Source organism: Calonectris borealis, chromosome Z, assembly GCF_964195595.1.
Source record: "Calonectris borealis chromosome Z, bCalBor7.hap1.2, whole genome shotgun sequence".
Taxonomy (NCBI): Eukaryota; Metazoa; Chordata; class Aves; order Procellariiformes; family Procellariidae; genus Calonectris; species Calonectris borealis.
In genome coordinates this window covers 38,476,801-38,502,202 of record NC_134352.1, presented here as the reverse complement: position 1 = coordinate 38,502,202, position 25,402 = coordinate 38,476,801, and the positions used below count along the sequence as shown (strand labels likewise).

Here is a 25,402-nt window from a genome sequence, read left to right as displayed (position 1 = left end):
ATGCCCATTCAAAAGGCAACTGGCCATACATGAAGGGCTGTGCGCTATAAATGGTCCCAATGTATCCATCCTAAAAATACACTTTTTTTTTTTAAATTTTGGATCCATCAGCAGAAGGGCAGAGATGCAATTGCACTGACCTGAGCTGCATCTGCAGCAGTGGGAAGTCTTGCTTTGAGCCTGGCATCAATGAAGCCGCCGGGGGGGGGCATTTTATTTGGGATGTTGTTGTAATAGGGATGTTCTGTTGCCTCATTATCTTCCTCCATCCATGGCTCATCAAAACTCTGCATCCTGTAAGAAAGTGAGTGCTTTGTTTTGCCCCTCGCTTGCAAAGCACTTACAGATACTTGCAGCATGTTGAGACTGCCTGTCAGGGGATCACTATTGCATATTATTTTGACAATTCAGCTACCATTATAAGTCAGGAAGCAATGATGGATCATGCAGCAGACCCTCTCTGTTTAGCCAAACTTGATCTAAACCTCCTTCGCAACAGATGAAATTCTTTATGCTGAGTAAAGGATGTTTTTATTTAGCTTTAAAACCCAGTATAAACTGCATTAACAAACAATTTTATTTAACCTTACAGTGGTATTTGTAATATTATTACTTGATTGATTGACAAAGGCCTAAAACTTTGTCTTTAATTATGGTTGCTCTATCACCAATATAAATCTGGAAGAACTCCACAAAGTCAAGAGATCGGATCTGTGGTTTCAGTCTACATTTAACAGTCATTTACACAAGTCTAAAGTGAGTACAGAATGCTTCCAGATTAGGATAGTAGCATTTTATATTCACCATACACTCATTTTACTCTGATATAAGAGACTACACAGGGTACCAGCTCACTGGGATTTACACTAAAGCTAGCAAGCATATAGCAATCCATGTCAAAAACACAGCTCACCAAAGAAAACAGAATCCAGCCTTTTAAACATATACAAGCAGACAGATTTTGTATTCTCCAGAGAACAACGCAGTCAAAGCCTCTGTACAGTACATCACATTCCTAAAAACTTCACCCTGGCTAATATTAGAAATAGTGAAACATCACTAGTCATTTTGGAAGCCCAGCAGCTCTAGCTTGCTTCATCTAAATTGACAGAGCTGTAACAGTAACAACAATGAGGAAATGCCACAAATAACATCCGTTCTTGGCCATTCAACTCTGCCTACTAACTACAACGGAAAAGGCATGATCATTTCAGTAAGTTCACTGTGTGTGTGAAATCCATATTTAGCTCATTCTTTTAAAATTACTGTGCTCCTTTCATATTCATTAGGCAAACCCTGCTTTGCTAATTCAGCAGAAATTTCTTTTTGAAGTATTTAAATCCTGTCCCTCTCCAGCAACTTTGTCCATAGCACATTTTGTTAAGTAAATACAAAGCTGAAGAAAGTCCTTTAGCAGTCTTCTGCAATCATACTCACCTATCATGGAAAGTAGGTATCTTAGAGGGGCATCGCAAGTATTGCTTAAATCGAAGCTCAAATGCTTGCCCTATGGTGCTGATGACATCCTGGGCCAGGCCATCACAGCATTCCAGTATATGACAAGCTAAATGAAAAAGATTTGATACATGGACATGCAAATCATTGTTTATGTTACGGTGGGATGCACTGACCTATGACAAAACACCTACATGTTAGGCATAGTTGCCCTATTCATGGTGTGCATATTTCAATAAAACCCAATTCTGGCACAGTGAATTTCAGGCAATGGGGTATTTTTAAAGGTTAAATAAAATTGCTCTGGTGCGTTACTCTAATAGGCAAGACCACAAATCAGTTCCATAATTTTAACAAGTCCATAAAGACAGGAAATCTCATAAAATTTCACTTGTTATTACCTGAATGCAAGGGATTATATGAGAATTCTGAGCTTTAAGTTAAGATTATAAAAATATTAGTAGATGGTAACAACAAAAACAGCTTTCTTTGCTTTCCTCAATTTTATCCCTACTTCAGTTTTATGTTTAATCACCCCAAGTTTGCAAGCTGTTCGCTCCCTTTGAGTTTCCAGAATTTCCCAAATTACAGGCTGAGGGAGGAGTAGTAACTCAGACACTTCCAAGATCCCAGGCCCTGGTCTGATTCCAGTAATACAGAGCGCTGGTACCTTTTCCTGCTTGTCTGCATGGAGACACTCCCAGCAAACTGCAGGATCGCGGGGGAGCACTGAGCCAGGACCCCGGTTAACTCCAGCGCTCCCCCATGTGCCACCTCTCTGAACCCACTGTGACAGAGGCAGTAAGGAAGGAGGCCAGCAACACAAGCTCTCTTCCTATGGGACACCAAGAAACCTTTCTCAACCGTCTGAGCAGCCAAATCCATCCCTGTTTTAAATCAGAGGGTGGCTGGGAGGTATCATCTTATGTGACAACATGAACAGGTAAACTCGTGAAGATTTCACCTAACACTGCAGGAATGTAGGTGGGTGTTAAGAGCTGGAAGCTAAAGATCTGAATGAACAACACCTCAGTGATGTTCAGAAAAGCCCAGGCATGTTCATTTTCTATATTCAGTGCTGGACAAACATATGGTCTACAGGCTAGAGCCTGGACTGGATTTGAAACTCTGATTCTTTTCCAAGCCCTGCCGCAGTACAGTGGGACCTTGTTCAAAGTTACTAATTTCTATCACCCCCTGCGGTTATGCAGGTATGGAATGACCAGGGCATCAAGCTATCTCCCTCAGCAGCACCTCAGGCAGCATGAGATGGCACCAGTCACAGTGCTGCCCTGCTAAACAGATCCAGTGATGCTCTCTTCTCACCTTATAGCATCTGCCGTGCCGACCAGCGTGCTGAGGCAATGCCTGATTCAGTGGAAACGTCCTTAGCTGCATGTGGATGGTGGATTCAGCAGCCAAAAACAGGACCTCTGTGTGTTCACAGACAGAGGCAGACATCCCTGGCTAGCAGCAGGATATTCGCTGTTTACCCCCTCTGCCTCACTGCTGGCAGCAGGGAACAACCAGCCCCCAGATAAGGTGCAGACTTATCTCCATGAATGTGGACCAAAAGTAGTTAGGCCAAACAAAGCTGTAATTTTTGCACTCTATAACTAGAGTGGGGATTTAAAGAGGCTACATTGCTCAATGCTAAACCTGTCTGGAGCTGAAATGAAGCATGAGTCATTAAGTAGTTTCAGTAGGTGACATAATGAGTAACCTGTTTCCTTGGATACGTGAATGGACTTTCAGCAGGTAGGAGATGTGCTTCTTGTAAAAGGATGAGAAGGTTTGGCTCACACAGAGATGATTTCTTGTGAATGTTACAGCGGAAGACAGAGTCTTTAGCTTGCTAGATCCAGAATATAAAGCATGAAGAGAGCTTTTCCATCCTTGGGAAGAAATGAGTCTAATATGCAAGTGAAAGCTATACTACAGCATCGGTGCTAGTGTCAGTAACAGCAGCAGTAATATTTTCACTAGACACAGAAGTAAATTCGAATTCATTTCTAAATTTGCAGATCACACAAAGACTGACAGAATAGCCAGTGATGGTGAAAGAGGGCAATCCAGATCTCTTGGTAAACTAGACCCTTTAAAAAAAAGTGTTTTAATACTGGTCACATACAAAGTCACTGATCTGCAAACCACTGATATACACACACAATCGCAGAAAGCTCCCATGGAAAGCTGTAACGCAGAAGACTTAAAGATCACAGCGTGAAAGAATTTCACATGAGATAACAGTGCTCCACTTCAGGAAAAAGGGCTTATGAGAAACCGGCTAAGGACAAGGACAAAAGCAAGTAAGAATAGGAAGGTGCGGCCTCTGTTATAGATTGCTGACATCAGTACTAGTAAACAGTAACAGGCATCATCTACCTTTTTAAAACAGTGCCGAAAAATGAAAATAGGAGGAACAGAAATTATCTGAAGGGTAGAGGACACACACTGCAGCTGGAGACCTACAGGGTTCACTCTGTCAAACTTTTCCTGAAGAAGACTGAGCAATGACTTGAACTAAATACACCACAGGAAGACAATACCAGGTGTTTAGATGACTCCTCAATCTAGGATAGAGTAGCTCAACAAGCAACATTGACAGAAAGCTAAGGCTAAACACATTCAACTTGGATATAAGGAACATAGTCCATGAAAGAGTTTTTATATAAAATCCACTCACACAGGAACAGAAAACAGAGCACAGGGCTCCTCCAAACCCTACAGTGCAAACGTCTTGTCTGCGGTGCTGGTCCACTACATTGCCACTGAGATCTCTCAGTACAACTAAGTCAGTTTCTGGTTTAGCAGAAGGGTATTGCTAAAGCAGGTGGGGTGGAAAGCGATTCTGCACCATACAGCCTACAGTCTGATGCTGGAGCCTTTCTGATGGGGGACACATGATGTTGGAACATAATAAGCATGGCAAAGAACTGGACTATCTCCCTACCTCCCACTCCCCATAAGTTTTCTAGGTGTTTCACTAATATTCAGCATATTAGTATGTTTAGTGCAGGTATTATTTATGAGCTAACACTCTCAAGTCTGGACATCTCTGCACAGGGACACAACAGATTGTTGAGGTATCTAAGATCATTAAAGGTGACAAAATATGGAATCTATTGAATTAGTTGTGTCCAAGGTAAGGTGGCAGCTCAGGGTCTGCAGGGTTGGCATTTGGAGTTAAAGTGTCTGTCTTTTTTTCTCTATGAATCTATGAATAATAAATAGATTCTCAGGTACATTATACAATACTTTGTATCTAGCATTAAGACCTAGTGATGCTTTCTGCATTACAAGCAGGAATGTTTTCTGTACCTATTATTTCAGATGGTAATTTACACTTTCTATAATTTACTTTTATTTTTGAGAATCTGAACTGGTTCTTAGTCTTTGAAGACAATCAGCAAGAGGTTCCCTGTTCCTGACTGATCGCTCATAAAGCAATACAACCTTGAATAAAACTTAACTGAGAAAGACGATTACAGCCTCCAGCAAGCTGGCTTTTCTGATTCTGCCAGGAAGAATTAGCCATGTTCTGAGAAGACCTAACAGATTCAGCCACCTCATCGGAGGACTTAATCAGAGGACTGCTTAGTTCTTGCATAGTGATTGAGTGTAGGTAAGAGTTAGCTATTGCCTAGAAGCTCACGCAGCCGAGTAAGGCAAGCATTTGATTTAAGAGATGAAGAGAATGCTAGTGATATTTGGAGATGAACTACAGGCAAGACCTGTTCCAAGTTTGAGAACCAGCTTGTGCATGGCTGTTCCTTATTGCTACACAATCTTTCCATGACTCTGTCAAAGGCAATCTTTTTATTGGGCTGCATTTATTTTTTTCTGGAGGGGGAAAAAAAAATGACTGAATTATACCATGAATAATTCACGTTTCTCAAAGGAAAAAAGGTGCCAAATAGATATTTCTAACTTACCTCTCCGATTAACAGGATCCTTAGCTACATATGCAACATAGTCAGTTGTATCCTGTCAAAAAATTAAGATATCTACAATGAATGCAAAAAATCTTTGCACTGACCATAGCAAAAGATCACCGTCCAGAGTGTGCATATTCCTGTGATTAGAGCCTCAAATGACATGTTTTGCTCTACAGTCATATACTACTTAAACCCCATAAAAATGTTTATGGGTTTTGGTACTGATCCCACCACTTTGCTTTCTCCAGAGTGTGATCTATTCCAGCAGAACTTAAAAATCTCTTTCAAGGCCTTTGAAGATCAATTAAACAAATTTAGTAGGATTTGGATCAGGCCTCCTTTAGAAGGGAGTAGAATTACAAGTCCGCATCTTCAAATCACCCAGAGATTTTGGTTCAGAACATGAATAATCAACTGGTGCTGTGGCAGAAAGAGTGGGAGTAACAGACCTGCTCCCCAGAAATACTGAGCAGTGGTGTTTGTTCGTGTGTGACAAGCAGGTGTGTTTACTTTACTGACTACGATGCCATACGGCACAGAGGTGCTCAGACACTGCTTGGCTGTGACAAGCAGTCTCCCAGGGTGCTCTCCCCCAGCCCATGGGCTGCTCGCAGCCATCCCCATTGCCACATGCCAGGTGGATTTTCTGCCAAGAGCAGGCTGACATCTTCTTTGGGGATTTTTTCCTTGCTCTCCTGCCACCCTCACGCTCCTGTGCACAAGCGGCACAGACTTTTGTCATTGTGCAGATGAAACAGAAAGGCCAGTGCTTCTGGGAAACGTGACGCCTGCTGGAACATCTGGAAAATGCCATATATCCCATGCGATCAGGAAGTCCTGGTTAGAGCCGATATTTCCCGACATGCCTGGCTGGTCAGGTATAGCTAAACCTAACTGAGGTATATACAGGATACGCTACAGCTGGCTGCATAAATCTACCCAAAGCTTTTCCAGGGGACTGATCCAAGACCATTGTCAATTATGTCAAGATCTAATGTCATAATAAACATTAATCTTCAGTTAAAAGATAGACTTCTTCAGGTTAGCTTTCTCTAGTGCAAGCGCACACCACCACCACCCACCCAACACAAATCACTGTGCTGCACGTATATACAATTTCCTTCCTAAGGAGAGGGCAAGGGAAATGATGAAGCACATTCATGGTTCTGGTGACAGATGTGTAGCCGTATCACTTAATGCACTATTGGAAAGCACTCAGACACAGCAGTAATGAGGTTGGTCTGTAAAAAAAGCAGAGCAGAGAAGAATAGCCCTAGCATTTTGTCCACTGATTTCTTAAGCACCCAGTGACATAGTGTCTGGGCAATGACTTGAGTGGAAGTAATGATGCATATCAACAAGTAAGTGGACGAGAAAAGTGGTGATGTCTATAGTAGCAAATAAAACAGAGCCAAGGTAAAGGTCTGAGGGCTGTCCCACAGTTGTCCATACTGTTTAATTGTTGCTACTCTCCCTTGCCTGACTGTGCCTGGTTTCCCACACCGTGCTTTGACACTCTCCGAGGGACTCGCACATCCTGGGCATCGATCCCAAGAGACCGCTGGGAGGGAAGAGAGTGAATGTGTGGATGCAAATTGCACAGTGCTGTTTAGTTTTGGGGCCAGAAAACAGGCCACTGATCATTTTATTTACTAGTACAGACATAGCTAATGGATACATTTATGCCTGAGTAAATGATAGATCTATCTCATAGCTAGCGTGGGTGTGAGAGACTGGAACCACCTACTCTTTATTTCATCTAAAGCTCTCAGATTCAAGCTGACTATGACAAACCATTAAGGACCTAAGGTGGGCACATTTCACAGTGGCTAAATTAGAAGACTCCCATCAAAAGGTGATATAGGGCTGGGCTGATGCAGCAAAGTGGTGCCTGACATTCAAGGACTGAAGACAAGTATGAATGAGCTATAATTTTCACCTCAGAAAAATTGCATTGTGGTGTTAAAATTTGGAGGCAGGGCTGAAACTGAAAAACTACTGCCTTCAGGGACCTCTGAGAGACCTGCCTCATTAGACCTTCTGAGATCCGTGTCTCTGAAATTTCAGCAGGCATCTCCAAAAACAGATGTCTTGTCTGGCAGCCTGGAAACAGCCACCTGAAATGACTATGGATGAAAAATGTTTAGTGTTTCGTACGGAGGGGCTGAAGAGAGATAAAGCAGACCCAGAACACAGTCTTGGAAGTGAACTAAAAATGATTCTGAAATGGAGTGTAAAAGGATTTGGTGGGGAGATTTTTAAGCTCCCATGTACTGACAGAGCCAGAAACTGTCTGACTCATTGCAAAGGGGAATATTGCAAAAATATATATGGTACTCAAGCTGTTCTCCAAGACTGTGGAACACTTCTCCAGTGGATATATTTTGAATGATGAAGGTAATTAATGCTTAGGGAGTGGGAGGAAAGTTGCAAAGCTAATTGCTGGCGCGGATGTGTGGCAGATATCCAGAGCAGAAAAGTGGATGGGGTGAGAAGTGGGGGCAGTCTCGCTTCTAAATAAACCAAACTTCAAAATAAGGGAAGTATTTGCTGAAGAAACATGGGCACAGAGCTGGGTTCCTAGTTCAGTACAGCCTTTCTTCATCCATTTTAAATCTCACATGAGGAGATGAGCTTACGGGCTGGAGCCCAACTGTTTGGGGAATACTCTTTGATGGTGGCAGTCCTCCACCAAGTGGAAATCATTAGGGATGATGAAAGTTATGTCTGGATGACCCTCAGATGGCTTCATGAAGCTGTGACTTAAATCACATCCTTGCATCTTGTCTTCTTCCGTGTGCACACAGGACAAAGGAACCACCTGCTTTATGAACAAGCTTTTGATCTAAAGTTGTGCCAGATACTAGCCCACTGAGACAAGCCTGTAGAGCGTCATTAGATACTCATACCTACCCTCTCCACCCCCAGAATGAGATCACCATGCAGTGGTCTTATTGGGAACACAACTTTACAATTTCACTGTCTCTTGTAGGCTCCCTTATACCATGCAATTTGATTTCTCTAGTAGCTCACTGACTCAGTAGCATGATTTTTATCTCTCAGAAACATTTGGAAGAGCTTGTTTACTCCAAATCCAATCTCTACTGCTGCTCCTCTCTTCTTTCCTGGTAAATCCCTCTATCAGTGGGCAGCGTGCAATGGTGTTTCCAGGACTTAGCATTTGGGATGGCAGATGGGGAGTGAAGGCAGGGAACTCTTCTTACGGAGGCAGGGAACTGTGCTAATCGCTCCTCTGCCCACTTCAGGAATTGTTCATTTACAGCATCCATTGCAATCTGTTGTATTTCAAAGCTGCTGTTGATCCATTTTTTGTTCCCCAAATTATTATGTTATAGTGTCCTTTTCCCTTCTGGAACTCAACTGAGCTCAGCAGAGCTATACTAAGACTGAAGTTTGCCCTTATGTTTTCTGAGGATAGTGAAATGAACAGAGAAAGTGCCAAGGATCTTCAGCTTAGCAGAGTTGAACTCAGAGAATTAACACACAAAGCAGACTAGAAATTGCCTTACCTCTAGTACATGACTGATAAATGACAGATAATCGTATGATGGAGGAAAAGGGAGACTCATTCAATTAATCTAGGTTTAAAAGCTTTTAAACCTCTGAGGTAAGAGGTGAGCAATGTCCCTGTTTTATAATTCTCCCATTGCTTCCTGGGTGACAAATACTTTTTAAATGTATTTAATATGCCTTTGGATGGACTGCTTATAAAAACAGGGAAAAGCACAACAAGCAGGAGTCTGCCCTTTGATTTAAATTAACCAAATGTGTAAGTGTATCTGAAAGCTTTGCAAAACTAGAAAGAAAGATCTGGGCTTTTCCTGAAAGCCTGTCTTCAAGCTGCATGAGTATAGTGAATATACCTGAAGGCAGTAGTACAGATTTCTCAATGTACACTTAAAGACAAGAAGAAAAAAAAAAAACAACATACATTGCTATAAATATAACTGCAGCATAGTCTATTACTGTAAAAAGTACAAAATAAAAAACAGTTCAGGACAAAAATTCATACAATACCCATATGACTATACTACATTACTCTGAAAAACAGAGCCCTGCTTATCAGTTATTATATAAAAGCTCACAGCCCTTTGATACTTTTAGTTTCAGTCATTCAAAGAGAAGGATTTATGACTGCTTGTCAGTCATTTCCCTCAAAAAGGGTTTGATGGCAACAATCAAGAAGAATTTATGAAACAAGAAACAGGAGCTACTGTGGTTATATTTTTCTTTCAGTAAGTTAGGCAATAAATTTTGTCACACAGTCCTCATAAAGCAATAGCTATGTGCGGGAAAGCTTTAAAGAAATGCTTACCGGATCACCTCCAGATGCAAAGGAAATAGATTGCATATGGTGATTTGCTATGATCTGTATGGACCAGAAAGAATAAGTGTGAGTCAGTAGGTTTTCTTACAGTTTACCCTTTTGATTTCTTTTTTGGTTTGTATGGGGGTAAAAGTCCAAAACCAAGATCAAAATGATCTCTGCATTTCACCTACAAGGAGTGCAAAAAGTAGCGTGATAATATAAACAAACTTAAGGATGAATTTATCTATTCCGGTGTTTTTTAAAACCTAGCAGTACACAGCAAAATTGCTAAATGTGCTCAGAACTCTAGTAAATCATATAGATCTGTCATACAGTATCTTTGGAGAAATTTTAATCTGCTAAAGCTCACTTTCTTTATTACAGATAGTGACGAATGGAGCAAAGGGTCCTATTCATCAAAATACTTTTCTGCTGATGCCACTCTGGTGAAATCAAGGAAATCATGCCAATCTGCACACCGGCTAAGGATCCTAGCATTACTTCCAGCACCTACTGTGTCATTTTATGTTTCAAACACCAACATGTTTGCAATAAGCAAACAGAATTTTGAATCTAGCTGCAATGTAGCATTGTGGACAAAATCTCAGGCATACTCCAGGGCATTTGAAATTCAATTTGCTTATCTACAATTTGAACTAATATGATATTTCTCTGGGAAGAGACAAATTGTTACGAACCTCTAATACAAGGAGAACAGCTCTCTCCATTGCTATTCTGAGATTTAACTTATGAAATCTTTTAATAATGAAATCATGTAACAACCAAGAAAGAAAAGGTCATTTGAAAGAAAATTTCACTTGATCATTTGAGTCACAGAAACCATGCCAAGGAATTCATCTGGTACAGGACAGGCCCCTTATTTAGTGTCTCAGAGCATGTGATAGTAGTCATTTGGATCTTAATTGGTCACTTTCGAGAGGGTACCATGTACTTTAGAAAACCGTTTTGGAAGACAATGAGGCTAAAAAGATATTGTCTGGGCTGTTTTCCCATCCTGCATCTTAAAGACCTGAACTAGCAACTATCTTCCTTGGAAAGAAAAAAGCCTGACATGAGTTTCTCTGGATCTTGCCGCTTCACCAAGTCAGAGAGAGTTGACAGCTATTTGTAGTGTTTCTTTCATGTAAAAAGTGCTTCAATTTCAATACTCCTGCTTGTCCAGAAGCCTCCGAAGATGTGGTTAATTTTTAAGTGTTCAATGGTGAACACAAAGGTGATTGCCTTACTCATCAGTGAGGATTTCCTTCTCTTTTTCCCATAAAGAAGAATGGATCCTAACAACAGAGATGAACTGGTGAAGATTTATTATACATTTAATATTGTCACTATCTTGAATTGTGCAAATAACCCAATCTTTTAGTTCAGCATCATAAAAACCAAAAATTATTTCAGATTGCCTCAAAACCTATTTTTCCAAATTTTAAGAATACTGAAAAGTGCTTGAAACCATCAGTTCAAGTCAGACACTTCTTTTTTTAATTCCACAGCTGAACAGTTTAGTTTAGTTTGAGGCAGGGGTATTCCCCCTGCAATATCAAAATATTGAAACAAGGCAGAGCAAATTACCAACGCCTTGCATTGCTTAAAATGAAATTAATCACTAATGTTGGCACAGTGTAGAAATATTTCAGTCTACCCAAATCTGCATTTTAAACAAATAAACAAAACAAAACAAAACAAACCAACTTTCACTCATCCCTGCTTAACATGTTCACAAAACCGTTGTGTGATTGTTTTTCTGCTACCCCAAGGGCCAACAACACTGTCTTGTCTTTTCTTCCTTTCCAGCTCCTCTGGGAAAAAGAGGCTATTGCAGAAGTTCACAGCTATCTTCCTGGGTGGAGCCTCAAAGGGCAATGCTTATTTTCAAATCAAATGCTTGGCACAAACAAGAAACAAGGGAGACCACAGCCAGACTGGGGATCTCTGAGAAACCAGACGTTTCCCAGGCCTGCAGCACCCAGACCAAGTCTATCTCAAAACGAATGATGTGAGAGAAAGATGAACAGTTTTGTCAACTCAGAGAAAAGGCAAAACATCGGGGGGGGAGGATTCTTCCCTGGGATAAATCAGTTTAACTCCATTTCTACCCTGACATCAGCTGAAGACAAGGCAACTTTCAGGGTTTGGCACTTTTTTAGTAGGTCTAATTAACAACAAGTTCCTATGCTTCTGACTGGGGGCAACTGTCCTTATGAAAAGCACTACTGTATATATTCCATAATAAGGCTCCAAACTACCGCAACCAGCCATAATGCGGCTCCCACAGTCTCAGTGCTCACTGCAGAAGACGATGATGTTTTCTAAATGAGGATAAGAATGAAGATAAATCAATGAAAACATAATAATAAACAGCAAGCTTTTTAATAGACGATGTATGTATTCTTTCTCATTCTTTAATTCTGAGGCTCCTAAAGACAGCAGGAATTTTTTTTTTTCTCTCTAGCTGTATCTGGGCAGAAAGTTGCGTGCCCTAACGTGGTATATGGCTCACAGCAAATAGCACAGCAGTGACTACGCATGTCTGTCTGCTTTCTCTTTATATATACCCTGAGCAAGGATTTTTCTCATCTCATACATCATTCACAATCCACTGCAGTGATTCCCCAAAGTCTGTCTGTACCTTCAGCACAATGAAGAGGAAGAAATGGGCTGTTTGAAAAAGGCTGCCTTGTCTCTAAAAGACTGACATTTTACTGCACTGCAAAATCCCTGAGGCTGTATTTTTAGCAGCGCCTCAGGAATAGATTGCCCTTTAAGGCTCTAAATGGGAAGAATGACAACAAAATGGGGGATGCGCATTCAGTCCTTTAGTCACTTACTCCAAATGCATCCCTTTTTAACACTCTGAAAGTTTGTAATTGTACCCAACAAGAACTCCCACGACCGGAAAATACCATTTCATGTTGTAAGTCTTTTAAGAGCAAAACCAAGCTATCTGAAACATGGCAAGAAGAAAATAATTCATCAAAGCTGTGATTCCTACTATGCTTTGTATCGTGTTTTCATTCATTTTATAGACATCATTGAGGAATAATAACTTTGAGCAACTTGAGTATTTTGGCAGACAGCAAATAATTGTGCAGTTCATCAAAAGCCTCACAAATTAATATGGCAGTTACACTCACCTGTTTCGTATCAGGAGTCATTAGGTTTAAGCTGGTGGTGGAGATATTCAGCATTATGCTCATTCCTGCAAACTGAAGATTGCTCTTTCCCAAGATGCTAGAAAGAACTTTGCTTGGTGGCTGTGAGGGGGAGGAAAAAAAAACCACATTTTTGTTCTCTGTTTACGTGGGATGACCTTCATTGTATGCAGGGTTAGCTGTAATCTTAAAGGTTTCTAAAAAGTTGCTGACTTTTCAAAGACCATTTCATTGCAACAGTTGTTTTCCTCTGGAGATAATTTCTCATTTTACTACTAGTACTACTACTACTAATAATAATAGTAATAGCTAGGCAGATGTTCATCCACTCTTGACCTAACAAAATAGGGGTTTTGTGAGATAGCAAAGTCTCATCTTCACCAAGGGACCAAGTGAGCAGACTAAGATGAATGCCTTAAGTCAGTATCTTAAAGAGGTGTGTTCTTATTCTGTAAAAACAGCTTCAACTCCTGAAAAGGAATCTGTTGCTTGCTCTGCATCTACTGACTGCTCTATCCCCTTCCCACATGGCAAGTGGGACTCACATGGCATGCTCACAAAAAGGGATACACAGCGCCATTATGCTTGTAGACTTCTTAGCAGTGGGTAAAGCCCAGCCATAGGCTAAAACCTCTGTATGCTGGGGTACAACATGCAGCTCAAGGTTACTTCTAACTCAGAGAATAAGTACAAAGTGTGGGCACGTAATAAAGGGGATGTACTAATATTGATAACTTTTGTAGGCCTTTCACTAGATCTTAAGAGGTTTTGTAGCATTATAAGTTACGCTGCCAAAGTAAAATTTACAAACTTCTCACCTTTGATAGCTACGGGGAAGCACACGGCTGCATGAGAGCAGCCTCACTCAGGTAACCACAGCCTGTACAAAACAGAATAACAGACCAAGTCCTTCCACTTGCTGTACTTGCACTGGTGAATATTTATGCTGGTCATTAGGATATAAAAGCAAAGCTGTGACTAGAGGCAGTGATCTTCTGCCACTGTATTTGCATTTGTTGTAAGCTGCCTGCAAGCTTGGGAAGTTTTGTCCCTAGCAGGATGGACACACTTGTGCTTTCTTACTACTTAAAGCTTACATATATTCAGTTTTAGCTTCTTTTCCTTCTGTTTAATTGATTAAAAATACACTACCTACATACTGTTCGCATATAACATTTGTGCTGCACTATTTTAACTTTGCCATGTTACAGAGCTAGTATTTCATTAACTTCTCTTTAAAACAAGCCCTTTTCAATATTCTTGTTTCTCTAGTTTCCTTAAACTTTCATGATTCCCAGCTCATGCCTAAGGGTCACCTGCCTGCAGTGTGGATAAAGTGTGAAAACTTGGCCTCAAGAAATACATGTCACCTTAACCAAATTCATTAGCCTCTAGTGGCAAAAACATGATGGAAGTACAGACTGGCAAAAGATACCCGTCTTTAACATTTATCTGAAATTCTGTTGCTGGGCAAATTTTCTTCTCAGCCAGTAGACTTACTTTAAAAACACTATTTCTTTTCAGTAACTGGTAAGCAACATTGCTTCTAAAATCAGTAATACAGCAAGGTGTCTCACTAGGCACTTGGGACTCTGTTTAACCTAATTTTCCAATGATATTTTGCATCATTCTGCTTTCCAAGGAAAAAGATATTTTCCTCTTTACTTTCAGGTTTGAAAACAAAAACTAGAGAACTGAGACATGCCAATGAGATAAACTGGGGGGGGGGGACACATCACAATCTTAATTTCTGTGACAATTTCCCGTTACGCTGTGACATATGTTCTCACATATGCCTTATTTTACCAGGGGAAGATTCTGCTTTGCAAACAAGTAGCATTTTATCCCATCCCTTTCTGCTGGGATTCTGCCTAGATGGTGGAGCAGCTGGGGAAGCAGGCAGACCTTTTCCTTCACCTGCGTGTTCTCCTCCTGTGCCCAACAACACACAGAAGGGCTATAATTAATTGCTTTCTATGCGCCTTCCCTTAGAGTTAGCATTAAATCCCAGCTTGGTTAGCAGGCCCCTGGAAGAGCAGGCAGTGCAAGACTGTTGAGAGCCATCAGTGCAGGAGCCGAGCTGAGCCGAGGCTTCCTCCGCTCCTTGCCTGCAGATCCTAACTTCTACCACACAAATAAGAATAAAAGCATGGTAATAATCATGTCAGGGCAATACTCACTGGACCTGCCGTCCAGTGCTGGTCCCTGCATTGGCCTCAGGTATTTATGGAAAGAGCATAGGGAACTGAGAATCACCTGGTATGTTCTCTCCATTTCCAGAAATCAGTGATTTCCAAACTCATTAATTGTCACCAGTAGAGCTATGCTCCAAGAACAGATCTTATCTCCTTCAAAACGATGTGTATTTTTGGCCTCTGCAATAGCTTTCAACACCTATTTCCATAATTTACTCATGCATTTTATGAAAAGTCATCCCTTTTTGTTTGTTTTAAGCCTTCCACCTGCTATCTACAAAAGAAAGAAATCAAAAAGGAGGGGGGTTCTACAGTAGGAACATAAAGGCAAGCCACAATCTTTTTTCCTAGATGTACTCATACTTCTAGATGCCTATAAAAGCAGATCCTGACCAAAAGGGCAAGACACAACATACAGTGGGTGAAAACAGCCAATACTTTAAATGATTAATGATCTGCAATTCTCAAAGCTGCTTTAAAGTCACCTGCCTGCTGTGCCTCGTCTCCTCTGTCTTGAACTAAGAAAGTCAACTGCACTACAAGAAAAGAAAAATACCTTTCGTTTCTTGAAGGCTCCTTTGGCACCAGGCACGGCTTCACAAACACGACTGATTGCTTCCCTGAAGAGACAGAAAAAAGCTTTATGGCAAATGAATGTGTGGGTTTCTTCATTATACTTGAAATGCACTGGGAGAGAACAGCTTCAGACCGTATTTCTGTTCATAAGTGAGGATAGTTAGCGGGTCAGTTAGCTCTCTTCTCAAGGCTAAAACAGGTGCCATTCAAATTTAGATTACCTCAGTGTGAAGCAGAAGACAGTAAATAGTCAATGTTAGTTAAGCAAGAGTATCTTGAGAACTACAAAGGATAAAAATGTTTTCTCACACTATTAAAAAGACTTCTTTTCACCGCAAATTAGAGTATTTGTCTTAATACCTTCTTCCAAGTCTCATTTTTGTACCTTATTAGGCCACGAGGAATCTGATCATAAGACATGTCTTTAAGCAACATTGCTTTACACTTTTTTTTTAAACCTTTCTTGTAATGTAAGGTGTAGTAAATATCATTTTTCTCACTACTATACTATGCACTTTTCCAGTCAGAGCAAAACCACCTGGCTTTAGAAAATACCAGAACCCTAAAATATTCCTGGTAATATGCATTGTATGTACAAAATTTTAATTGATATTTGTTCAATGCAACCTGAATAATTTATTTGTGGCCCTATTTTTACATTGTAAGCAAAATTAATGCCATTAACATTTTGCTTGATTTTTCTAATATTGCTTCATTCTTCCCATCGCACTGAGGTTGAATGAAAGAAATGCATGTTGAAAACAAGTTTGAATTCATACTCTCCCACAGGAGAGTAACTGTATACTACAAAAACTCTGGAAATCATACTGCTGCAAACAAATCTTATAGATCCTTTCAGTATTTAACAACTTATTATCTGAATAGTCAATCTGGTCAGTATTTGGAATTTGCTCCTGTGCACGCAGAGGCCTTCCTGCGACCATTAACTCCAAAGCTTTAATAGACCTGTCCTGTTGCTACTATAAGACACAACGGTTGCACAGGGACGAGTAAAGATGGCTCCAAACCTTGTTTTACTTTTAAACACGGATTGAGACTAACGGCACGTTAAATTTAGACCTAAAAACATGCAAATAACATGTATTTTTTTCAAAAAAAAAAAAAATACAGAATGGGAGACAATGAACTACAAGCTGAAGAACAGTCAAAATAATCAAAACCTTGAAACATCACCTTGATGTAAACATAAGCTATTTTCAGTTTATGCCATGTGCAGGACGATATTTCAACTACCCATTAGGTGAATGCACAGGATCAACAAGTGAGTCAGGAGAGAAATGTCATATACATATCAGCATTCAACATATAATGGCTCAGCAAATGCCACAGATTTATCCCGTTGCAATCAGTAATCACTATATAGTTATCCCTTGGGTGCTTTTACCTAGAGTCTAATCCAAAGTTCGAATCACCTGAAAGAATTGCATGAATTTATTATTTTGGGGGTTGGGTGGTTGTGGGGGTGAAACAGGCCTTGCAGCACGTTTAAAGTCCTCTCATTCTGAAGAAGCATGAGATTTATAGCAAGAGATAGTCAAAAAGCTTTCAGGGGCACAATGTTTTCCTCAAGTCTAGAGGAGAGCTTGTTTGTTCTTTTTCCTTTTTTTTCCCCCAACTACATCTGCTCATCTAATAAAATTGCCTCTCACTACAAACCCTGCCTTGCATATGCCCTCAGACCATCACAGCTACAACCACACTCCATTTCACAGCTCAGCACTTGCACATAGCTCCCACATTTACCACAATGCTTCTTTGACTCCAAACAAGTGTTTTAAAGTAGCTGCTAACTTTTCTTATAGAGTGAGTAAAAACTGGTTGGTTTAAAAGAGCAGCCCTGATGTGTCTTAGAAATACAGCGCAGCAAGCATCACACACACTGATCATCATGATAGTGAGACAGAGATTACTCCTGACAATGTAATCAGAAAAAAGAAATATTCTTCTTCTCCACTAAAAATGCTTTTCTTTGAATCAGGAAAAGCAAACAGACATTATGTTGTACAGAGCCGTGCCCCCAGCCTTGCTACTGAGCTAAAACTTGTGGTTTCCCACCTCTTTCTTGCACCAAACCAAATCCTTTGGAGGCAATGGGGTGGGAAGTCCAGGCCTGCGGCAGTCCCCAGCCCACTGCTGCCTTTCAGACCCATGCCTCTTGCTTCCCCAGGTGTGTCTGAGCTTCCCGGGCATTTTGGCTGCGAGTTGCTGACACAGAGGCATCAGCGGCACTTCATCCTCTTTGTCTCCTCCAGTGGTCTGATTAGCGCATTGAGATCCCTCATGGGTTTTGTCTTTCGCAAAAAGGATTTGTATTTCAGAGAAATGAACTGTGCTTGAGGGATAAATTCGCCTGTAACTTCCTTTCTCTTCCTATTTGCCTCCACCATCTTCCCTCTCTGGCAGCAACATGGAGCAGGTAGGAAGAACAGGGAATTTTCAGGCCACCGCACCTGACAAAAAACGTTTACAAGCTTGTTATTTTTCTGGTGGAGGGCTGGGATTTGTAGTGGTTTTGCTACTACCTCTTCTGCCTGCCAGCTCCTGATAATCAGACATAAAGCCTGTTACTCAATAGACCCATCTGACTCAAGGACCTTGTTGATGAAAACTGCCACTTGAGCGCAGGAGAGGCAATGCACCGGCTGAGGAGGCTGAAGCCCAGGGCTGCGGGCTGGCGAGGCAGCCTCGGTCGCTCTCTGGACGCCCCGCCTCGGCAGAGCAGGGAAAGCCCTAAGCAGCTGGAAAGCTAGGATATACGTCCTCTCACTCGGTAACAAAGCGCTATAGATTTTCCAACTACCTGTCTTCCTTTTAGTAGAATACCTCGGTTTTACTGAACTCGGTGTTCCCAAAGTCTGCAGGAAGACTGGAAGTGGGGAGAAGGACCTGAGAAAGGTGACAGCTTGTTGAGACACACGTCAGATGAGGCAGGACGTCTGAAGTTGAATTTGACAATTCTTTTAACTTCATTTTTTGAAACTCTGTGAATACTAAATGTCCTCAAGCAGCTGCAGGGTTTAAGTTAACAGTGCTCTTGGTGAAAATGCTGGGAACTTCAGAAAAGGTATTCATAGAGCAATTCTGCCTAGGCAAGGTCAGAGCGGCCTGGCAGCAACTCTTTGTGTACCTGCAACAAAAGGCACAGTACTTTTCCCACCTGGGAGTTAAGGAGTCTTAAAGAAGTATCTGATGAAAACAGGAAGAAAAAGGGTGGCTGAATATCGGCCACCACATGATAGGCACTTTTTCCAGGGGAAGGTTCCCGGACCTCTCTGTTCAGAATATTCTAGATCCTTTTTGGGGGGGGTCTTTACACAGATAGCCTGGTGATGTGGAAGAGACATCCTGAAGACTTCTTTCTAGCTTGCATTGCCAGGCAGCACAGGGCAGACGTAAGCTTTTTTTGCAGCAAATCAAATTTGCAAATGCCACTGCAGCAAGAACACCCGAGCTGCAAATCAAGCCCAGAAATAGATACTGGTGCTAGGTTGAGAGTGCTGTTACCTGACTTGTGCATGCAAATGCTTGCCTAAGGAAGGCAAAAGCAGAAGTTCTGGACATATCTGCATGGCTAAACGGTTGCACAGAGTTTGGAAAAGTTGGATGTGACTACATTTGCTTCCTTTCCAATAAGAAAGTTACTCGACATAGGCACATATTACACCTTTCTAAGCCACATGCTGTTTCATTAGCTAGGCTCAGATAAATACCAGTGTAGAGTTTCTTCAACTCATAAAATTAGCTACTGCGCTGTCTGCAGTAGGGACCACATGCTGAGTTCCAAATCTGTCCAAGAGTATTTTCTGCTTTACAGATGGTCATATTGTGGAGTCATTTTCTTGGCACAAAACATGTTGTGTATTTTGAATATAATTTCAGCACGCAAATGTATCCAGTGAAAAATTACCAATATGCATTTTCCGAGGCTGACCTATTCTGCTTTAAAGTGACTTGACATCTCTCTGAGACGAAAAAAAGACATTTTACATTGCCACTTTGTTCCATTAAAAAGGCTAATGCCCTGATATTTTTCATAGCTTTAGTCATATTTTACTCTGTTATATAAAGTAGCCCACTCAGGAAGCTCAAATCTGTTCCTCTATGAAACACCATCATGTGAAAATACCCTCCCTTCTTGTGGTTTCAATGATTTTTTTTGGCTGTGATGCCAGGTTTTGTTGTTGCTGTTTTTAATTAATATGATTTAATTGATTAAAAAACAGAATTCTGGAACTCATATTTCAGGGAAATGACAGGCACTTACAAATTGCACAGATTTTCTCAACGTATTTGGAAAAAGTATAGCCATCTCAAATATTGAGATGAGAAACTGTGACCAGTTGTTAGTCTGAAATGTTTTTTATTACAAGAGTTAAAAACTACCAATATTCTCTAGTTAGTATCTTCTAGTATCCTATAGTTCCCAAATTTACCTTTGCCACCTCCAAAGCGTAGGGTTTCACTGGTTAAAAAAACAGACATCAAAAGATGGACTTCTCAAATGAAAGCATGACATGTCTAGAAGAATCATACAGAAGGCTCCCAGTTATTTCTTAGCAATATTATATTCCTGACAATTTTTTTTAATAATTTATAAATCATTACCAAGTGTTGTACCAGTATTTGCCAAGGAGAAACGAAGTCCATACCAGATATAAAAATAACTTGCTTCTGGAAAAAAAAAACGGAGACCAAAAATACATTTTTAGAAATCCGTTTAATAATTGAAATACTATTTGTTCATTTGCAAAACAGGCAAAACGAGCGTGTGCTGTCTGAAGTAGCACAGGGGACTTTCACCAGCTCTGAAGACTAAACCAGGATATTACCTTTTACAGAACTTTAAATGCCAACTGACAAATTGACCATGTCTGGAAGATGTAAGGCTGGAGAAGTAGCTAAGGAAAACAGAACAGAGAGTACGGATAGGAAGGGGAGGCTAACTGGGTGGCTCCACGAGTTCAGAGTACCATGGGGGAGTACCCCTGCGGGGGAGCCCCCCCAGGAAGGGGCGCAGAGACCCAGCGATACCATTTGTCACACCAGCCTGACCGAAGTGAAGCCTGTCCTGACCGCACGAGTGATGGGAAGCCTGGAAGAAAAGGTCTGTGGAATGAGGTGACATCAGCAGGTGTGGCACACAAGATGTTGTCCCTCGTAGAGCAAGGAGATGACGACTCCTCCTTTTCTTCCCCTCAGCTCCTCATTTTGTTTCTTGAAACAGAGTTTTCTCACATGTACAAAATCTGCAAGCAGAAAATGAAGGGAAGCTGGTCGACTTCATTTTTGGTTTATTGAATAAACTTTATACAGTAAAAAGGTTGGCTTTGGCAACTGTTAGTATCACATGCTATTAGGTATGTAGTGTGTAATCTAGCCAATGGTCGTTATTCTTACGCTCCTGCATCTTCAGTTTGAGGCTTACATTGATCTGCTAACAGATGCACTTGAGAGGACTCTTTTGCTTTTACTGCTGAAGAAACTTTTTATCCATTGGTACGCCCAATGACAGCTCTGTTCCCAGTATTTATAGACGATCTAACTTTAAGGAGTACTTGAGGCAATTTCAGTACAATCTGTACCTTCTTTTATAACATGCAAGTAAGTTTCAGAAACTCTGTTTCATTCATCAGTAACAAAGAAGTCTACCTGATCTTGATGACTCCTTTTATTACAGTAGTTCTGAACAATGGTCTTATTTTTAGAAATGTAGAGTGAAACTGTTTATCCAGCAGCACACCTTATTTAGATATATCTCTGCACCCTGCATGCACACACAGTCAGATTTGTGCTTAGCAAAACTGGAGCAAACGTATCCATTTTTTCCTTATAGCTATGGCAAATGTATGCCACCAACAGGCGATGCTAAAGAGGCATAAAGCTGCTCCTCCACTGCTGAGAACACAGTCATATATAACTGCAATTAACCATTATTTAGACTGACAATCTTGATCCAAAATTTGGAGTACCTTTCAAAGAGGAAACCTCTTAAGATATTGGTTGCAGCTTTTATGAACATAAAGTGGGGGTACACAAAACCTTGATGTTGAATGCACACCTACAAAAGCCTTCCTTCTGCACAACTGTCAAGAACAAGGTCAACGATACCAACAAACTAAAGAAAAATGTTCTTGGACGTTTAGATCTGTTAGGTAGCTCCAATCCTTTAACATCTTTTGTGACCTTCAGGCTTTTTTCCACTCAGCCTGGTGTCTAGCTGTTTATTCTAGTAGCGGTCAGGGAGATGGAGAGAGCGAAATTAAAACGGTCTTCTGTTGCTCAGGATTATAGTAATCTCCAAACAGGTCCAGCCTCAGGTCATTTACTATAGTAACTTCTCTCTCAAAAAGTAGCAGGTATTTCAAAGGAAGGCATAGGAAACCTTACAAAAGTAAAATGAAAAAATGTAGTCTAACGAAAATCTAAAATTTTCCCTAACCCCTGATTGGCTTCATATCCAAAGTAGGACTTTGGAGATAGGTATCTTCCAAAACCTCTTTTTTATTAGAGGATTAATGTTCTAACACTACCCTTTTAAATAACCCCATAAGATATATGACATTTTATAAATATACAAGCTGAATTTGCCAAAAAGGACCATCCAGTGGTGATGAGCTGTCTGGTGTGACTGGACATGTCATATGAAAGACACTCAAATTCCTTATGCCTTCGTTTGTCTGTGTAATCAAGCTCCTAGGTGCTATTAGCAGAAGAACTTGAGAGTGTCTCTGTTTCCAAGGTGCTAGGCAGTTGTTAACTTCGCATTGCAATTTGCATTTAAAACATGTTAAGACCACTCTGCCTCAGTCCTTCTGTTTCTGCAGAACCACGTGGAGTCACCAGCTTTCTGAAAACCCAGGCTACAGCTATACCCGTAACTGCTTCCCTGACCATTTGGCTTTCAACTCTCCATCTTCCCCATCCCCTGAGAGGCTCTTTGCTTTCTCACAAACGCAAGTGGAATGGGGGAGCTCAATTAATTACTCTCACTCAGGCTTTGCATTACCATGTATTAGTCGAATTAATCCAAATACTAGCTAACACTTTCCCCACTAATACTATATTGAAAATGAAAGATTTCAATGTTAAGCATACAAAACCCTATTTATCCTAACCCATTCCTGTGCTAATGACACCTAAACTAGCAAATGTAAATTATTCTCTGACAGTATCAGGCACGATAGCTGTCATTGCCCCACTTTGAGGTGTTCTGTATGAATTACAAGGATGTCCCCATCTACTTTTGGGAATCCTGCTTCCTGGTGAACTGAGCAGTAGTCAGCACCCCGTGCTTCCCAGAGCTTTGGCCCTGAAGTAACTGTGCACAAGGAAAGAGGATTCTCGTTCGCACCCCTTCCTGCATACAGCTGTGCACCCAGACTGCGGTGTGGGTATGCGTGTTCTGCCATCCCCTAAGCACCATCCCCTCAGCATCACCCCACAACCAGAGTCCACGTAGCAGAAAGCAGGGGTGAACCACACTCACCTTCCAAGCAAGAGAGCATGTTAAGGAGGAGACTGAATACAGAATTCACTGCAGATAACACATTACCTATCCGCCTTCAAAAATCACAGGGGAAACATTCTTCCTTTTCAATGTCTTCCATCCTTTTTTCAGTGATGCTTGCTGATAGTGAATTTCTGCAAAGAATAGAGGTACGGTTGAAAGAAACGCTACATCAACTGAACTTCATTCATACTGTTTTGCATTGGACTAAAACCCAGCTCCAAAATCTGGATTTCCATCATCTCCCCTCCAGAAGCTTGGGATATTGGCATAAATGGGTTTGGTTTTCATGATTAATAAAGTTCAGGCCCCAAATTTGGAGAGGAATCTCCTTCAAATTGTTCAGCCCAACAGAGTTCATGGAGAGGACTGGGATCAGAATTTGGATTCGGGTCCACTGCCGATATGAAGTGTTTCGGTCCTATGATCTACTTGCTATTAACACAACATGCAATACAATGTTTTACTCAGCATGGGGAGGTGTGACTTTCTGAAGCTGCATGCGGTGAACTGATTGCATTCAATTAGATACCAATGAACACGCAGCCTTGTAGTCCAGACACTGCTGTACGACAAACGGTGCATGCACTATCATTTTAATTCAATCCAGCGCATTAACTACACTCATGCATACAACACAGTAGTGAAGACTCATTACGCTATAACAGATTTAACAATAAGCATAAAAACATATTATATGAATTGCAAACACAGCACATGTTGCAAAAGAATTTTACCTGATTTTTTTTTTTTTTAATAAACAGCCTGAGGGCACAAAGGGCCTGCCCACACAAGCTTAAGAGCGGCCCCTTTCTGTGACGATGATGGTAGACGAACTTAGGACCACTTGCCACCTGCGGTGAGCTCAGTAGTCTTGCCTGCTAGTCCTCCTGTTCCTCCACTACGTTGAAAATGAAATGCTTCTGTTCGTCTTGCTGCCCAAGAAAGTCATCTTGACTTCACATGTGTTACGAGAATTATCACTGGATGATTAATGATGCAACATGTGGATTCAGCTGGCTTTCATTTATCATTATGCATAACTGCTGACCCTTGGCTTGCACGTCCATTTATTTGCTCAAGAATTCACATGACATTACATTCATTACACAAAAGAATAAATACAATACAACTGATTAATACTACTCTAGTTCTCCTGTTTGTCCTGTAGTGAAAGAATCTTGAGACTTCAAATGTGTAATGATGAAGGGAAAAATCTGTTATAAATTGTACATAGCTGTTCATTTTTCCTCAAATCAGATCCAAAATTAGGATAACAATACCTTTGTCAGGCACCAGCAACGTTGTTAAGATCCAATGAAGAGCATGACAAGTGAAAGTGCTTGCTCGCTGCTTTCACACAAAGATAAACGTATTGCTGCAAGTTTTAACATTTTAATTTACAAAAAGTGAAAACCAAAACAAAAACAAGTCACAGGCCAGGTACAACAGTGTTAGATCGCACAGGTTGATTTTTCACGACTGTGACAAGAAAGGAGAGACCTCTGACCATGGGACTTCAATCCAGTTCCTGGAGTTGAAGTCACAGTTCTTCATTTTTCAGACTGGTCCATGCACAAACACTGATGTATATGCTTTCCTAATGTATTAATTATAAAAGCCGGGATTTTCAAAGCCGTTCAAAATATCTGGACAACCTTTTCCCATTAACTTCTTACTTAAAATGGGTGTCTAATTCACTAGATAACCGTAAATCTTAGCCCAATTTTTAAGTAATTTCTAAACGTTCACCCAACGATTTAAGAGCCCTTTACAAGCACTAATTCATTTAATCACACAGCTGTATGTGACTGGGGCTAATCGTTTCTCCAAAATAATGCCCAGTGTTTGCAGCAAAGCCAGAGACTACACATCTCACCCTCCCATGACTGGGCTGCAGACGTTTTTTTCATCTAGGAATTGGTGCTGCCCATCTTACTGTGGGGTTTTGTTCCTCCTCAAGGCTAGCAGAGAAAGTGACATACGCAATAACTGGAAGACAGAAAAAAGGCAAATGTAGGATTCCTAATGGCTGACTGCCTGTGTTTGAGCTCTGCAACGTGGAGGAAAAGCAAGGGTAAGAAAGCAGGCAAGGACAGGGATGTGATGCAGTGCTAGAAAGGGAGTAAGTGCTTTGTATGTATCAAGCACGATGTGTGCTTATTAGGAAGAGATGCATCCAGAGTTCCACACTGAATCAGGTAACTTGGCTC

At 40.9% G+C, this 25,402-nt stretch overlaps 1 protein-coding gene across 1 annotated transcript in view; it reads right to left on the bottom strand.

Moving 5' to 3' along the window:
• The window catches only part of SHC3 (SHC adaptor protein 3), a 58,231-nt gene that overhangs the window by 6,973 nt on the left and 25,856 nt on the right, over nucleotides 1–25,402 (bottom strand). Inside the window, exons 3-8 of the mRNA XM_075138183.1 lie at nucleotides 15,642–15,705; nucleotides 12,873–12,992; nucleotides 9,730–9,783; nucleotides 5,391–5,442; nucleotides 1,438–1,564; nucleotides 141–294 (exon numbers count right to left, since the gene is read on the bottom strand). Coding sequence (XP_074994284.1) covers nucleotides 141–294; nucleotides 1,438–1,564; nucleotides 5,391–5,442; nucleotides 9,730–9,783; nucleotides 12,873–12,992; nucleotides 15,642–15,705 — 571 coding nt within the window. The remainder of the gene's footprint in view (nucleotides 1–140; nucleotides 295–1,437; nucleotides 1,565–5,390; nucleotides 5,443–9,729; nucleotides 9,784–12,872; nucleotides 12,993–15,641; nucleotides 15,706–25,402) is intronic.